This window comes from Pleurodeles waltl, chromosome 8 (genome assembly GCF_031143425.1).
Source record: "Pleurodeles waltl isolate 20211129_DDA chromosome 8, aPleWal1.hap1.20221129, whole genome shotgun sequence".
NCBI classification, from domain to species: domain Eukaryota; kingdom Metazoa; phylum Chordata; class Amphibia; order Caudata; family Salamandridae; genus Pleurodeles; species Pleurodeles waltl.
In genome coordinates this window covers 164179626-164192069 of record NC_090447.1, presented here as the reverse complement: position 1 = coordinate 164192069, position 12444 = coordinate 164179626, and the positions used below count along the sequence as shown (strand labels likewise).

Genomic DNA, 12444 nt, shown 5'->3' with positions numbered 1-12444 from the left:
CAACACAGGTTTAGAAAAATAGGAAATATTTATCTAAACAAAACAAGACCAAAATGACAAAAATCCACCATACACAAGTCATCAATTAAAAACCAAAAAAAGTCTTCATGTGATTTCAAACACAACACTAACGCTGTTAGTGAGGAAATGTACCTGGGCACGTCAAAAATAACCCCACATGGGCGAGTGCGCGTCAAAAGGGGCTTGCGATGCGTCGATATCACTCACGAGCGAGACGGTGTGTCGTTTCTCCTTCAGTTGGGTCAGTGTGCGTCGTTTCTTCTCTCCGCAGGAGAGCGATGCGTTGATATGAACAGCACTCTCGGGTCCGGGCAGGCCTTGCGTTGTTTTTAAACACCCAGCGATGTTTGCATCGGTAATGCTGCTGCACGATGATTCGAAAACCACGCAGCGCGGGTTGCGATCTCACCAGCCTTCGTCAGCAATGCTGCGCGTTGTTTCTCCAGCCGCGTACTATGCACCACTCTACTATACACCACTCTATGCCAATGCACTCTACACCACTACATTCTACTCCACTATACTCTGCATCACTCCAATCTGTGCCACTGCACTCTACCCTGCACCACTCCACTCTGCACTGATCTACTCTACGCCATTGCACTCTACACCAATCCACTCAAAGCCACTCTAATATACTCTGCACCCTTGCACTCCAAGGCACTGTACTCTGTGCCACTGCACTCTACTCCACTTCACACTACTCTGAAACAATCTACTTTATGCCACTGACCCTATGCCACTGTATTTCACTCTGTACTATTCCACTCTATGCCACTCCTTTCTATGCCACAGCACTTTACACTCTATGCCACTGCACTGTGTCGCTATACATTACTCTGCAGCACTTTATGCCACTGCACTCTATGTCAATGCACTCTGCACTACTGTACTCTATACCACTGCTCTCTATTCCACTTTACTCTGCACCACTCAAGTATATGCCTCTGCACACTATGCCACTGCACCATTCTACTCTATACCACTACACTTTATGCCACTGTAATGTACTGTGCACCACTGCACTGTATGCCAGTTCACTCTACACCTCTGTGCTCTACTCTGCACCAATGTACTCTATGCCACTGCACTGTACTTTACTATTCACCACTGTATTCTACACCATGCTAGTGTAGGCTGCTCCACTCTACTCTGCACCACTCTGCTCTATGCCACTGCTCTATGCCACTTCACTCTACCCTGCAGCACTCCACTCTATGCCACTTAATTGTACTCTGAAACAATCTACTCTACACCACTGCACTTTATGCAACTCTACTTTGTGCTGCACCACTCTACTCTACGCCACTGAGCTCTATGCCACTTTACTCTAAACCACAGCACTCTATCCAACGTACTCTATACCACTTTACTAAAGAACAATGTATTCTACACCACTGCAGACTACATCAACTGCTCCTCACCACTGCACTGTACGCCAATATACTGTACTCTGAAACACTTTATGCCACTGCACTCTACACCACTGTGCTCTAAGACACTCTACTTTGCAAAACTTTACTCTCTGCCACTGAACTCTACAACACTGCACTCTACTCTGTACCACTCATCTCTGTCAATGCACTCTATTCCACTGCACTTGACACCACTCTAATCTACTCTACACCACTGCACTCCACACCACTGCAAATTATGTGACTCTATGCCACTGCACACTATGTCACTCTAACCTACACCCCTCCCTCCACTTTACTCTGCACCACTTCACTATTCTTTGAAATAATCAGCTCTACACCACTGTATTCCACCCTGCACCACTCCACTCTGTGCCACTGTAATCTATGCTGTGCCACTCTACTCTGCTCCGCACCATTGCACTCTACACCACATTACTCAAAACCAATGCACTCTAAGCCACTGCACTCTATGCCAATCTACTCTGCACCACTGTACTTCATGGCCCTACATGCTAGGTTGCTCAACTTCACAATACTCCACTTTATGAGGCTGTACTGCATTAACGGCTACTCCACTCTATGACACTCTACTCTACTCTATGCCACTTCACTCTATTGCACTCTTCTCCACTCTATGCCACTTTACAACACTACTCCATTGTGCAATGCTCTACACAACTCCCTATATGCTATTCCATACCACTTTAATCAACTCTATGCTACAACACACTACTCCACTCTACACCACTACAGAACTCCACTCTACGGCACTCCACTCCTTACCACTGTACGACACTCTACTCCACTCTATGCCATTAGACTCTACTACACCACTGAACTCTATGGCACTCCACTCTACTTCATTCTACACCACTATACAACATTCTACTCCACTCTAACCAACACACTCTAAGCCACTCCACTTTACTCTATACCCCTTCACAACTCTCTGACACTCCAATCTACAACAGTCTACTCCACTCTGACACTCTACATCACTCAACTCTACGACACTCTACTCCTCCACAACACTCCATACCATTCTATGTCACTCCACTCTGACACTCTATGCTACTCCACTCTATGACACTCTACTCCAATCTATGCCATTCCACTCTACTACACTATTACACTCTATGGCACTCCACTCTACTTCATTCTACACCACTATACAACACTCTACTCCACTCTATGCAACATGCTCTAAGCCACTCCACCTTGCTCTACACCACTTCACAACACTCTATGATACTCCAATCTACAACACTCTACTCCAGTCTGACACTCTACATCACTCAACTCTACGACACTCTACTCCCTCCACAACACTCCATACCATTCTATGTCACTCCACTCTGACACTCTATGCTACTCCACTCTACTCCAATCTATGCCATTCCACTCTACTACACTGTATGGCACTCCACTCTCCTCTATTCTACACCACTATACAACACTCTACTCCACTCTATGCAACATGCTCTAAGCCACTCCACCTTGCTTTACACCACTTCACAACACTCTATGATACTCCCTCCATAACACTATGTCACTCCAGTCTATGTCACTCCATGAAACTCCACCCCACACAACTCAACTCTATGCCACTCCATGACTCTCTATGCCACTTCATAACACCCCACTCTCCTCCACCACACTTTACTTCACACCACTCTCATTTACATCACTAACATTTAGCCAGGCTGAACAGCTGCCAAGCTAGTGTAAAACATGGCTAAATATATTGGAAAAGTAAATTGCTCTTGCTTAGGCAAGACCTATTGGTTTTGCCAATGTATTTTTGGTGTTGAACAAGCTTCATGATGAAGCAAAAGATCAAGATTTCTACAAGTGTACAAACCAGAGGCCTCATTACGGTGTGCCTGCAGTGCTACTCCAAAAAGAGCTTCAGGCATTTAGGGGTTTCTTGGTGTCAATGGGCCCAGAATTATCTGCAAACCTGAGACTCATAATTCCGGCCCCCCAAAACACCAGGCTTGACTATTTGTAGGCTTTGCAGCTGTCAGCAGGTGATACACTCATGACCTGCCTGGCTACATCCTCCAGCATGAAGGGGAGCAGAAGAGGTTCCTCACACGTCACACTAAACCTCCAGTCCCCTCTTGACATTCCCTTCTCCAACCCCCTGCAACACATTTGAGAGAAATGACACTCTATACTTTAACATCTACTCCAAGCAGTTAAGCCCAGTGGAATCAGAGATTCTGGCCCTGCGGTATTCCTACATCTATGTATAGAGAAATTGAAATAAGGCCCTATATAATGAGACAACCTTTCAAGGTTTTCCAACATATATGCATGAGTGTTTTATCTTTGTGCATGGTTAAGTGTGCCACAGTGCACTAATCTTCTGTGTAATGCAGTATGTGAACATATATGTCTCTGTTTCATGTTAAAATAACAGTCTTTTACCTCCTTTCCGTTCTCATCTGTAATTGAAATGTAGTTCGGATTAGTTTTATTTGGGTAAGATAACAGGATATCATAATGAGCCAACTTCACAGAGTCCAGTCCAAATTCCTTCCACTCTCCTTGGATTTGCTTAGCAAAATGCAGATTTTCCTCTGTACCTGCCAGATGAGGAATCTGTGTGAAATTGCTGAAACAAAACACAAATGATTTCAGATGACAATTTCAGTTTGAAATCACAGTCTTGAAAGAAGCAACTGTCAAAATGTTTTTTTTGTTAAATAATAAGCGTGTATGGCCTAAAAGTATCCTAGCAAACAATATGATATCTAAAACTACAACACTCACAATATGACCTTGGACAAGAGAAATTGAAAATCATGCTTACATTATCTCCGGTAAACACTATGGGCCTCATTATGAGTTTGTCAGGCAGCTCATCACACCACCATTGTGGACTAAACCCTATTTTGAGTTTCCAGCTGGGCCGGCAGGTGGAAATTGTGTTTCCACCTGCCAGCCCAGTGGTTAACAGGGCCGTAAGATTGTAGTCAGCTCGTAATCGAGCTGGCTGCAATGTGGCGGTGCGGCAGCTGCAGCAGCATCCGTTGCGCATTCCACTGCCCATAATTCGGGTAGTGGAATGACAACCTGGCTGAGCATGGGGGCCCCTGCACTGCCCATGCCAAGAACATGGGCAGTGCAGGGGCCCCCAGTGGCCCGACACTCCCATTCTGCCAGTCTGAGAAGGGGACTCGTGATCCCCAGGGCAGCGCTGCATGCAGCGCTGCCCAGGTGGATTACAACCCTCTGGGACTGCTAGGCTGCAGGCTGGCAGCAGCCTAGCGGTGTCGCCGGTCGGACTGTGGCAGCTCTGCCATGGTAATAATAGGGCAGTCGAACCGCTCTGTCTGGGGCGGTTCAATCGCCATCGCGAGTGTGGCGGACTTGAGACTGTCACACTCGTAATTACGGCCTATGTGCCAAAGTTCAAAAGTTTTGTTTCAATCTGTCCCCTATACTGGGGTAAAAGTACATTATGGGCATGGCTTCACATAACATTGACATACCAAGCGTGCATGCTCAGAATTCTCTAGGTGTACAGAATGCATATGAGGGAGCACAACACTTAATCATGGCTGGTGCAAAAAAACGGTCAGAGCAGATCAAGCTGCATCCCCGATCCTGCGTAAGATTCTGCACTCTACCTGGGCCACCATCTATTGCATATCTCCCCACATGAAGCAGAACTGGGGAATGGGAAGTTGTAATGCAGCTGGAGACAGTTTTAGCAGCTGTCTACATTGTGCTCTCATGTCCACAATTAAAATAAATATATAAAATATTGTTTTTTTAGATTTAATAAACTTTTACACATTGCCCTCTACTTTGCGATGTGAAGATTTTCTCCACGGTGGCAAACACCCTCACCTTAATGTTACTAGTAGAAACTTTAAACTATTACCTTATTTTTTAAATAATCATTACATTACTGTAAATATAAATTACATCAAATGTAATTTTTAAAGATAGATTACAAAAATCCAAGCAACAGTAAAATGTTTGTTTGCTTATGTATGAAAAATTACAAAAAGTAATGAATAATATTAACTGAAATTCATTCATCTTTTTTTTTTATTAAAGCTGCATTTATCTTTAAATTAAGAAAATGATATGAAAATATATTATTCAATACTAATTATTTTCAAACAGTAAATTTGTATATATTTAAAAAAATCAAAATAACTTATTTTTAATTTAACAATATTTATCATTATTTTCTATAGGAAGGTGTCGCAAGGTCAGTGATTGGGCAGGTGTGGTGATAAAAATGATAAAACGTATATTTGAGTTGTGGTTATTCACGAAATGTTGACATATTGTCTCATGCTTAATGAGTCTCATAATGGTTATTGATTGATTACATAGATAATTGATGTTCACTGATTACTACATAGCCAGGATACTCCATGTGATCCAAAAGGTTCATCGGCCTATACACATCCCCTTGTAATTTTACTTACTAAGGACCAGGAGCGCTAGCAAAGGCCTCAAGGTGATGGCCATTTTAAATTTTCAAAATGCTTCTTTTACCACCTTAGTGGAATTTCGGAAATCCTGATTGGTGGTACTTTTTTTGAGGAGGTCGGGTAGGGGTCCTGCTATATCTGAATAGCTAGGTATAACTCACCGGTAATATCCAAGGAGACCCAGAAATGGCCTAACCCTCAACTTTTTTGTCTGGAGGTTCTATGAGTCCGTTCCTGATGGTATACCCCAAGTATTTCACTTTTCCATATCCTGCTCTGAATTTCTTTGCATTGATATGTGGGTGTGCTTTCATCAACTCCTGAAGTGGACCAGATGTTGTTAAAAAGTGCTACTGAAGATGTCATCTAGTTATACTGAGGAATAGGACTGATGGTTTCTGAGGACCTCATTCATTAAGGCTGGAGCACAGGGAGGGCCAGTATAGTCCAAGAAAAGCACTGTAAAATGGAACAATCCTGAGGGAGCTGAGAAGGCAGTCTTTTTGTGGTCTTCTTTCTTCAGGGTTATTTGCCAGTACTCCTCTGTACTATCTATGTTAGGGATATACCTAGCTTCCCCCAACTTCTCAATTAGTTCATCTATCATGACTACCCCGTCTTGGGTAGGGGTAGAGTGCTATGCAAAGTGGATTTTCCCCAGGTGTCAGACAACAGAAAGGAAAATGGTTCTAGTGTCTGTAGCAGTTGGGCTCTCTTTTCTCTGGTTAGGTTATCTTTTATGAACTATTGCTCTAGGGAATCAGTGTGGGGCTCTCCCGGATGAGCGATATGTACCCTCTTGGGAAGAGGGCCCAGCTATTTTTTAGGAGACTAATGTGATAACTTTGCTCTTTGGTTGGGGACATAAGCAACCGATAAGTAACATTACCTATTTTGGATAGCGGTAGGGTCCTTGCCACTCAGACTTCATCTTTTTAGCTAATGTGGGGAGGATGACTAAGACCCACTTACCAACCTGATAGGTGCACAACTTCTTTCCCCTACCAAATACATCTTTCTATCTCTTTCGGTTCTTCTCCAGATTGTTATGGGCTAACTCCCGGAGTTTGCCTATTTGAGTGCGTAATTCCTGTGCATTATCCAGCAACCCCCCCTACTTCATCTCCTACATCCTTCTCCCACACTTCCTTGCTAAGTTCTAATAAGCTACAAGGTTTCTGGCTTGAAAGATTACCCCCCCCCATCCCAAGCTGCTCTGTACCTGTCCCCTAATAACAGAAAAGGCCAAAGGTAGTAGCTGGTCCTAATTCCTCCCTTCTCCATACAACATCTTTTTCAAGGTAAGCTTCAGGGAACCATTAAACCTCTCCACAAGGCTGTCAGTTTGGGGATATTATACAGCGGTTTTGATGTGATTTATGTTTAAGTGTCTACACACCTGCCTCATAAGTTAGGATACAAATAGAGTCCCCTGATGCGTTGGGAAAACCAATCCCTTACTAACACGTGCACCAGGATCGTAATATGTGAGAAAACAGGGCTGATTGCAGAGGCCCCCTAACTTGTTGCCCCCATTTTCCACTTTTTGCTGGTGTTTTCTTGACTCTGATTGTGTCCTGGGTACTGCTAACCAGTCCCAGGGCCTGTGCTCTGTGTAAAATCAATATGCAAATTAGGCTAATTATAATTGGCTAAGTCAACCTACCTATAAGTCCCTAGTATATGGTAGGGCATGTAGGTTTCGGGACCACAGCATAGGTAGTGCACACATAGGTGCACTGCTGAGGTGCCCAGTGACATTTTAAAGGCAGGCCTGCCTTGCTGGCTGCTTTTAAATTAACGTTTTATGCTAATTTGACTTTGGAATTAAAAGTAGTTCCAAAGTCTTAAACTACCTTATTTTTACATATAAGTCACCCCTAAGGTGTGCCCTATGTGCCCCTAGGGCTGGGTGCCATGTAACTATAAGCAGGGACCTTATAAAAGTAGTTTTATAAGCCCTGGTGAGGTAAAAACAGCCTAATTTGTTTTTCCCTCATTGTAGTGAATGGCCTTCATAGGCTAGAATGGGGAGACTTTATTTTAATTTTAAAAGTCCCCTTAAGTAATGGATACCAAGAGTTTGGTATCAAATTAATTGTTATAATAAATCCCACAACTTCCAGTTGTGGGATTTATTATAACTTGTTCAGGTAAAGAGTTTTAAACTTTACCTGAAAAGTTGCCAATTTCAGCCCTGCATTGTTTTTGCTGCTGTGCCAGGCTGCCTTGATCAGGTGTGAAGTGGCCTGGCTTCACACAAAGAGATGTGCCTGTGGGAGGGAATTTCCCCTCAGCAGAAGGTGAGGCAGGAAGGAGGAGGGCTGCCAAACTGGTCTTCAAAGGCAGAGAAGGACATTTGGAGCAACCCAGCAACACCCCCACATCCTGCAACCCCAGACAACTAGGTGCCCCCTTGATTAGATTAGGAGAGGGCAGGAGAGGGGTGTGTTTATGATTTTTAGCCACACCAGTGGGTGGACTCACCCAGATGTAACCTCCAAAAATCAGATTCAGTCATGATGGATTTTTAAGGAATGGTGCCTCCTGGGATTGATTTTTGCCACACTTCTCAGGAAGTGGTCATCACAGGGGGAAGGACCCTTCACCTGATTGGAGAATCAGGACCCCCTGTTTTTCACCCAGGAGCAAGGATAAAACTGGCAGACCTGCACCCACACCTCAGTTCCCTACCACATCCCTACCAGGAAGAACTACAGAAGAAGAAGGACTGCCCTGCTGGACCCCTGGCCTGCACCTGGAACATGCACTCAGAAGGACTACACCAGCTGCACACTTGGGCTTCACCACAAGTAGGACTTTGCCTGGCTTTAACTGGTTCAAGGAGGGACTCCCTGTTTGCTACAGGTGAAAAATTGCTAACCAGAGTCCCCTTCACCAACTTCTGAAGAAATTAACCAGCTGACCACTGCCCAGTGGCCAAAAAGGAGTTTGCGTAAGGTGCATTCTGGGAGTTGTAGTCCGCACCCCCAAGGATCATCTCAGAGCTTCTGGACCCTTGGGGTGAGCTGTGGATCCCAAAAGAACCTTAAAAGAACATCTGGGAGAAGACCCAGAAGTTTGGAGTACTTTTGAAAAAAAGCTCCATAGAGGGACCGACTCGCCGCGGCAACTCTAGCCGGCTTGCCTCAACCACAACCCGGCCTGATTTGCAGGTTCGTCCCGCTGAAGAAAATCTCAGAAAAAGAGACTAAGTCCGAAGGTAAAAAGTTGACTGCGACCTCCCAGCCAGCGTATCTGAGGAGGGCTCCAGGGACGTCGGATCAAGATCCAGGTTTACCCCGGTCGAAGGATTTTCACCTCAAAAAAACAACTAAGTCCGAAGGTAAAAATCTCCACCGAGGGCTCCTGCGACGCGTATCCGGAGAAGAGTTCCAGGAGGTCGGATTGGACTGGCAGGTTCATCCCGCTGAAGAAAATCTTCAGAAAAGAGACTAAGTCCGAAGGTAAACTTTTGACCGTGGCCTCCCGCGAGCTGTAGCCGAGCAGGGCTCCATCGCGGTCGGCCTTAAACTTTGACTTTGCCCTGGTCGAGGTGCAACCAGATGACCCGATTGGCGCTTTTTGTTTCCAGGCGCTAAAAAAACAATAATTCTTTAAAAATTCATATCTCCGGTTCCCCTTATCCGATTTTATTTATTTTTGTGTCATTTTAAAGATAAAAATATAATCTATTTTCATAAATTGGGTTTGGATTTTTAAACTGTTTCCTGTGTTTTATTTAATTACTGTTTTGTGATATTTGAATGCTTTACACTCTTTCTCCTAAGTTAAGCTTTGTCGCTCGTTGCCAAGCTACCAAGGGTTGAGCTGGTTTTAATTTACTGAGACCTAACTGGACCTAAGTGGTGGTTAGTGGCCTATTGCTAAGTGTAGGTACCTACCTGCCCTTACCAATAACCCATTTTCCAACATAATAATATTCCTAATTTTGGGCCACCTTAGAAGGACAGCCGCAGGATATCGGGTTGAGTAGTCTACTGAGACTAATATGTACTGATTCCTTTTGCTAGACCGGGGAAGGGGATCAATAAGATCCATGCCTATTCCTGCAAATGGATTCCTGATAACAGGTAGGGGCACAGGGGGTAGCCTATAAGGATTCTTCTTTTGACACACCTCGCATTCCCGACAATATTTTTTTAGGCTGCTACAATGCCAAGCCAGTAAAAGTGGCATAGGATCAATTGACTGGTCTTCAGATCTTAAGATCTGTTCTCTGAACTCATGAGGGACCCATAGCTGAGAAGTGTCATCTTCTTTACCCACCCTATATAACAGTCCTTTAGTGGTTATGAATCGGGGATACGAATGGCGGGGATTGTACTGATGCGTCTTGGTGTCTTTCTAGGCAGTTTGGAGAGTGGCATCATTTATTTGTGTATGCTTAAAGTTCCTGGCTATCTCCCATGGCTCTGGGGTTAGCAGAGCATCCCTTGTTGTTAGGATCTGCGTAATATCCTAAGGGGATCTTCTGTCTTTTTAGGGCACCAAAAACATGTTTTAAGACTCTGGATTTTCTGTACCGAATATTATGTTTTTGGGGCAGCAGAAAAGGAAACCATTGAGTTTCCGGTTGTCACACAGTCGAAAGTGCCTGACCATGGTTCTATGGGGAATCCGCCTCTTCCCGCAAGTAAGAAACAATTTTACATGTCATTGTATAAAGGAAAATGCACTGTTTACTTACCAGTAGGCTTCATTACTCTTATTACTCTTCCTCATCTCAATATTTACAATGTGACAAGTTGTCCACCTCTCCCCAGATTCCATGTGACCAAAGTAAAAACAAATGAAATCCTTTCTACCCTCCTCCATCCTTCCCATATAGGATCTTGCCAAAACAACAAGGACCCTGAAGGGGGCAGATACACAAATTACTTTCTGAAGCCTCAGGGGATCGAGGTTGTGACAATGGGAAGGGAGAGAGAATTGAAAGTACTGGGCTGAAAAAGAGTAATTGGTGTAATGAAGATTGTTTGTAAATAAATGGTGAATTATTTCCTCAAACTATTTTGTCCTGGTCCTTACTAAGGGAGGAAATAACAAAAGTAATAAACTAGGCAGAGGAAGCAATCCAAAATCAGGCCGAGCAAAGCAACAGCACAAAAGGAGTATACCAAACAAACCCCTGCAATGATGTGGACAAACCCCAGAAATTTGTCTACATGAAAGGGACCATAGATGACATAGTCAACTGCGTCATGGACCAAAGAATGCCAAAGGGAGACCTCCACAAGCCAAGACAAAGGCTCCCCAACGCACACTGACAGATGCCTCAAGACCTCAGCAAGAACCCTGGAAGACAGACTGACCAAGAGGAAACGCCACCAGGAACAGCAGTTCTAACCCAGAACATGGAACAAGGAAAATCCAGAAAGGCAGAACAAAGGTGAGATAAACCAAAGGACATAATACCAGAGAGTGACTCAAAAAGGAAAGCTCAAGACCTGCAAGAGCTCCCAAAGGGCAAAGAAACCCAGATGGAAGGCACCATAGGGAAACCACTACATAAAAAAAAATGAAAAAAAACTTACGGCCCAACAGAATGGCAGCAGAAAGGCATTCTGGACAGAGACAAAAGCCACAGCAAGTCATCACCCCAAATCTCAGCAGATGAACACACACTCCAAAGCAAAAGTATATATTTCTTGGATCCCATTCCAACGGAGCCTGAGAAAACCAGATGAGAAACGAGGAAAGGCAGAACCAGGCTAACTCCACCAAGACCCATAGGAAGAATCATAATAGAAAAAAAAACAGGAAGGAATTCAACAAGCAATCAAACAGGAAGGCGTTAAACAAGAAATCAAAAGAGCACTAGAACATGTCACCTGTCCCAGCCTCAATGCATAAGAAAGTAGACCAACTGAAAAATTGCAGGATACCATAGAGACAATAGACAGAGAAACAAAAGAATCCAAGTCACTAGGACATGGTACACAACCCACAAGCCCCAAGCCTAGGAGGGAGCATAATTGGAAGCCCACAATCAGCCCATGCCCCAGAAAATGGGGAAAACATCTTTCCACCACCCAATGGGACAGCACTTCAAACCCCCAACAGGGAGCAGAAGGGGGAAGGACTGCAAAGGAGGCAATCCTAGCAAGGGAGGCAAAAATACAACTTTCAGGACCAGAAGTTCTAAAGGAGAGTGTACAGTTCCTGGCACAAACATAGTCCTGAACACATTCTTCCATAGCTCCCACACTGTTGACGGAGAAATTGTGTTATAGACCTTTGGTCAAGGAGCTATGGAATAGAGGTAAGTGACTCAGACACACTGTCCCTCAGCCATATGGGCCTCCCCTGCACTACACAACACACCATCATCCAATACAATTCCAACACAACCTGTACATGCTGAAACAAACACTGATATGCATCCATGGCACTACACACACACCATTGACACTGCACCTACACACGACACAACCACAACAACCAACATAAGTACAAACATCAAGACAATGTCTGACACACAACAACAACACTCACCATGAATGTGTCACACTGCAACACAA

General features: G+C 44.2%; 1 protein-coding gene across 2 annotated transcripts in view; it reads right to left on the bottom strand.

The window, feature by feature from the left end:
* LOC138249850 (glutamate carboxypeptidase 2-like) overlaps positions 1-12444 on the bottom strand; it is a 477831-nt gene that overhangs the window by 373212 nt on the left and 92175 nt on the right. For both annotated transcript variants that reach the window (XM_069204011.1, XM_069204012.1), the window contains exon 3: positions 3873-4059. In XM_069204011.1, the coding sequence (XP_069060112.1) occupies positions 3873-4059 (187 nt within the window). The remainder of the gene's footprint in view (positions 1-3872; positions 4060-12444) is intronic.